This window comes from Astatotilapia calliptera, chromosome 3, assembly GCF_964374335.1.
Source record: "Astatotilapia calliptera chromosome 3, fAstCal68.1, whole genome shotgun sequence".
NCBI lineage: Eukaryota > Metazoa > Chordata > Actinopteri > Cichliformes > Cichlidae > Astatotilapia > Astatotilapia calliptera.
The window spans coordinates 74105639-74111638 of NC_137424.1; the positions used below are offsets into that span (position 1 = coordinate 74105639).

The 6000-nt window shown below is 40.4% G+C and overlaps 1 protein-coding gene across 1 annotated transcript in view; it reads left to right on the forward strand.

The window, feature by feature from the left end:
• Window positions 1-6000, forward strand: part of LOC113017823 (butyrophilin-like protein 2) — a gene marked incomplete at its 5' end in the record, with an annotated part of 237182 nt that extends 231182 nt beyond the window's left edge. Inside the window, 2 exons of the mRNA XM_080299199.1 lie at window positions 3678-4013; window positions 4245-6000. Of these exons, the coding sequence (XP_080155325.1) occupies window positions 3678-4013; window positions 4245-4417 (509 nt within the window). The remainder of the gene's footprint in view (window positions 1-3677; window positions 4014-4244) is intronic.

A 6000-nucleotide genomic window follows, 5' to 3' on the forward strand; every position in this document is an offset into this window, starting at 1 on the left:
AATTGCTACAATGCCTTCCAGTCAGGTTTTAGACAGAACCACAGCACTGAAACCGCTCTGACCAAAGTGTTTAATGACATATGTCTGAATACAGACAGTGGAACAATGTCAGTCTTAGTTTTACTGGATCTCAGTGCAGCATTTGATACAGTTGACCACAACATATTACTCAAACGACTGGAGAACTGGACAGGTCTTTCAGGAACTGTACTAAACTGGTTCAAGACATACTTAGAAAACAGGAAATACTTTGTATCAATAGGTAACTTCACATCTGAGCAGACAAGTATCACATGTGGAGTTCCCCAAGGTTCCATCTTGGGACCCCTTCTGTTTAACATCTACATGCTCCCACTGGCACAGATTATAAAGAACAACAAAATAAACTATCACAGCTATGCAGATGACACACAAATATATATCACAATGTCACCAGGAGACCGAGGCCCTGTACAGGCTCTTGGTAAATGCATTGAGGAAATTAATGACTGGTTGTGCCACAATTTTCTCCAGCTAAACAAAAACAAAAGTGAAGTAATAGTCTTTGGTGCCAAAGAAAAACGATTACAGGTCACCAGAGAACTTCAATCTATACACCTAAAAACCACAAACCAGGCGAGAAATTTGGGTGTAGTGATGGATGCAGACCTAAACTTAGAAAAACACATTAAGACAATAACAAAGTCAGCTTACTATCACCTCAAGAATATTTCAAGGATAAAAGATCTGATGTCTCAACAGGACCTGGAAAAACTAGTCCATGCATTCATCTTTAGTAGGCTTGATTACTGTAACAGCATCTTTACAGGTCTACCTAAAAAATCAGTCAGACAACTACAGCTCATTCAGAACTCTGCTGCTCGAGTCCTCACTAAGACCAAAAAAGTGAACCACATCAGTCCAGCTCTGAGGTCTTTACACTGGCTGCCTGTCCGTCAGAGGATAGACTTTAAAGTTCTGATGCTGGTCTATAAAGCTCTGAATGGTTTAGGACCAAAATACATCAGTGACCTCCTGACCCAGTATGAACCTTCCAGATCCCTCAGGTCATCTGGATCCGGTCTTTTATCAGTTCCCAGAGTCAGAACCAGACACGGAGAAGCTGCATTCAGCTTTTATGCTCCTTATATCTGGAACAAACTCCCAGAAAGCCTCAGATCAGCTGAAACAAATAAAGCACCAAATCCACACTTTTAAGCTTAAATTTCAAAACTTATATTTTAACTACTGATTTTATCTACAGTTTTTTTAAATCATGCTTTTTATTGTTTTTGTTTTTTAATGTCTCTGTAAAGCACTTTGAATCACCTTGTTGTTGAATTGTGCTATATAAATGAACTTATATAAATAAACTTGCCTCGCCGCTTTCAGCCACATTTACAAAAACACTCCTCCTGTTCTGATTTTTCTGATAATAATCAGAAAGTGCTGAACTCCTCTGAGCTGTTACAGGAACAGATGTTGGCAGATGTGTCAGTGACAGAGTTACAGTTAGAGAGGTCAGTGAGCAGGATTTCTATCAGGATTCGTGTCAGATTTATTATAATGATGTCTGTTGGTTCACACTCACGGCTGCTTTGGACTGATTCCAGCTCAAAGAGCATCAACATGTTTTCATTTTTCCATCATGATGAGGAGCAGAAACTCTGAGGATTCTCCTGAACTGACTACAGTAAGTCATCCACAGCTTCTGCTTTATATTCTACATATTATTCAGTAAATTATAGATAATTACTGATAATTAGACACTTTCAGAGGGACAAAAGTAAAAAAAAAAAATCTGTAGTTAAGAAGTACAGATACTCAAGCTGTACAAATACTCCGGTAATAGCTGAAGTACTCATTAAACTTCTTTACTGAAGTAAAAATGAAAACTACAGGCTCTGAAAAGTACTCAGAGAACACGGACATGTCTGCTGTAACTGCGTCGCTCTGCTCCACGCTGATGTTTGTCCTGTTCGTCTCTGCAGGTGAGATTTAACTCTGAGATAAAACAGGAAGTTTTGGCTGTTTAGTAAAAATATTTCCCTGAGACTTATTTTCATATTGTTTCAGTTTTTCTGTTTGTGACGATGAAACAAGAATCAAACTGCCGTCAGAAACAAAACGTTCTTCTGCTTCAGCGACTGAAACACAAACTGTTCCTACATGACGACACATGAGAGGTTCTGATTTTGTTCTGTGGAGATCGTTCAACAACTGAACACTAAAACTTTTCTACTTCGTTTGTTGTGATGCACTTATTTCTGCGCATCCTCAGTCCAACCTACCAAACGTCACTCTAACGCCACGTCCTCAAAGACACGGAAGAGTTTGAACCGCAGCTTCAGATTTATTTAAACCTTAAATGTAATCTGATGTGTTCAGGTTTAAACTCAGGTTCAGTTATTGAGTGAAAACACCAACAGACTCAGACATTTAGAACAAACTAAGAGTCAGATCAGCAGAAACAGAGAACACGGACATGTCTGCTGTAACTGCGTCGCTCTGCTCCACGCTGATGTTTGTCCTGTTCGTCTCTGCAGGTGAGATTTAACTGATAGAAACTAAACTGAGTTTATTTCTGAGATAAAGAGTCTCAGTCTGGTTTACATGCTGATTATATTTCTCTAAGAAGTAGTTTGTTACTCATTCAGTGTTGCGATCGACACAAAGCTGGGTGGAGTCTGTGTGTTGGTGCAGTTTGCAGCACAGACACAAAGAAGTGTAATGTGTGTGTCAGTGTGATGTGTTGTAGTGTCAGGAGTCAGGATGCAGCTACAAAGCTTCTTGTTCAGTGTATACAAACAGCTGTAGCTCCATAAAGGCAGCATGCAGAGACTCACAGTGTCTTATAATGAGAGGCTGCTTTCTCTCACACATTATGTTCACTTATTATCAGCACATGTTGTTGTTTGTGGAACAGAGTTATTGTAGTTTTTTCTCATTAGTTTGAGTTTTTATTCCATTTGGACTTTTTGTGTTTAGTTCAGTTTAGTTTCCAGATGATTTTCTTCTTTTTCAGGTTTGATTATTTATTGCTTGAAGAGTTTTAATAGTTTTATTCTTTTTTCATTCTTACTGTTTGGAGGTTTGTGTCAGAGGCCAGATTCAGGAGCATCAGTACAGCTGTTACAATAAAAAGCAGTGACTCAGTCTGACAGACATCCAGAGTCTCAATGAACTCGTCCATCAACAACATTTTATCAAACTAACAGATTCTAAAACCAAAGATTTGTTTTTCAGATGATGTTTTTCATCCGTCTCAGTCTTTGCTCATGAACTTTGTCTCCAAACGTCTCAGCCTGAGCTTCCCTCTGATGAACTCGTTCATAATCTCGTCCATTCTGCTCTCAATGAAAATCTGAACATGTTCAGCTCGGCCTCCTGTCTTTGTGTCAGAGTCTCCAAAGCAAACATGACAGCAGCTCACTGCCATCTTCAAACCTTCCCTTTCACTCTTGCTGCTGTCCTTCTGTCACAAATCAGCCCTGATGAAGATGCTCGGGATCAGGTGAGGAGGAGGAGAAGACTCGCTGTGGTGACGCCTGAAGGGACACAAGAAGAAACACAATCAAAGATCATCATCTAATAATAGAAGACAATCTTTTATTGTGTGTTTCTGATTGGCTGCTGTAGAAGTGAACAGTTGTACTTTGACCTTTAACCTCTCTGCTCTGTGCTGTTTCCTCTTTCAGACCAGAAAACCATCACAGCTGAGTCTGGACAGGACGTCACTCTGACATGTCGAGCTGCAAACAACAACATCATTATTTTAGAGTGGAGCAGAGCTGACCTGGGAGATGAATATGTGTTTGTGTTCCGGGACGGTCACTTTGTTCCAGCCAACCAGCATCCATCTTTTAAGAACCGGGTGGATCTGCAGGACAGACAGATGAAGGATGGAGACGTGTCTTTGATTCTGAAGGATGTGAACACTGCTGATAGTGGAACATATGAGTGTCGTGTCTTCATGGAAGAAACACGCTCATGGAAGTTCATCAGCAGCATCCACCTTCATGTTGTTCCTCCAGGTGAGTGAGTAGAGTTGAGTGTGTGTGTGATCAGAGGTGAAGCTGCTTCCTGGTTGTTGATGTTTGTTTCTAAAGATGTTGCTGATGAGACTTTGTAGAAAGCAGCTGGTCTGAGTGATGTGATCAGAGTGCAGTAGATAATGTCTGACAGCAGTTTGAAGAGCAAATGGATTCTGTTCTGTTCTTCACTCATCACCTACCTGACAGCTGACACCTGTTTCTCACCTGCAGGTCTGACAGGAGGACAAGAGAAGGATGAAGACAAAGAGAAGGAGGATGGATCTGTTGCACTGATTGTTGGTCTGTCAGTTCCTGCTCTGCTTCTTGTTGCTGTTGTTGGTTTTTTGATCTACAGAAAACATAAACAACAACAGAGAGTGGAAACAAACCAGCCTCCTGTTTAAGTGCAGCAGGTTTAAAATGTCTCAGAGGTTTTTCCAGCTTTGAGTCTGCTGCTGCTGTTCAGAGTTCTGGGTGTTGTCAGTGTTTAAAATCCTGCAGAAACAGATGAACTGAGCACAGACAGCAGGCCCACAGCACTGTAGGTTTATTTCAGTTTTATCTTTAATGGCTGCTTCTGTTTTTGCTGACAGCTCATCTCAGTGGACGAGTTTCATCTTTAAAAACAGTCTTTACATTTCATAGTAACTGGAACATCCAGAGGGCTGTGACTACAAATCAACTTCAACACAGTCAGGCTTTCTTTGTGTTAGCTGGCTCAACTAAACCTGAAACTGCAGTCAGAGACAGCAGGTATCACCGTGGTGATTATCACCTTTCTCTGCTTCAGGCTCTGAGCACGCTCAGATGAAAAGGAGCGTTTCATGTATCATGTGACTTTTCTTCTACACAAAATGGTCCCTGTGAGCGCCACCCAGTCCAATCAGAGACGTTACTCACTGATAACTTCACTAATGTCTACAGGTACATTGTAACAGTGTGATGTGCAGTTTAGCTTCACTCAGTGGCTTCAGCAAGTTACAGTTTAACAAGCTGCACATATGAAACATTTCCTCCAGCAGAGAATCGACATCACAGTGAAAACGTGGCTCTAACAGCTGATTTAAAAACAAAACTCTGAACATGAAATGCTCCTGACCAGGTGATCTTTCACCATCAGTTACCATGGTGATTTAGCCTCTTTCTGACACAGAAAGCTCTGACTTTGAGTGTGACACAGCTCACTGAGACATTTTGTTGTGCACGCCTACTTTTAACTCTTCAAACAAATGAAATCAACACTTGAACATTTTTCACTTTGATGGTTTTGTTTCCACTGACTGTAGTTACATCATTTTGAGCTCAGATTACATATTTATGAAGTTTTTCACACCTGAATGTTTCAATCATCAAGATCTGGTTTCAGTTTTCTCTTTATCTTTGTGAGCTGTGTGGGTTGTTTACCCTCAGTATCCATGAACAGTGTTACAGACCTGGGATCAGTGTTTTTGTTTATAAGATCAAATATGACCTCATTATGTGAGTGTGAGCTGTGGACCACAAAACCTCAACAACACTAATCCTCGATCAGCTGTTTCACTAAAATTACATCCAAGTATGAACTCATCCCATCGTTCATGCATCAATTTGTAGCTGACAGATGGTTATGCACATCCCTGGTTGCCTAGGTAACCCTCTAACCTTAGATAACGCTATTGTTGTCACTCAGCAGTATGATTTAATGTAGTTGTTTCAATAGATCTCAAAGATAAGAAAAGTTCACCTCGGTACTCGCTGACTTCACATCAGTGATCAGTTATTGCGTTTAAAAAGTGTAGCTACTCGTCTTTGACCTTGTATGTATGTGTGTTTATGCTCTGATTGTATTTTCCTGCTGCTCACACAGCATTAGAAAAGCCTGAAAACTCAGTGTTCACAGAGTCTGTAAGCCCCAAATGTTTGTATGAAGGACAGAGAACAAACAACAAAGGTCAGTGTGAGAGTGTCTCTGTATTTGAACAATAAACTCTTACTTTGGTTTAAATTA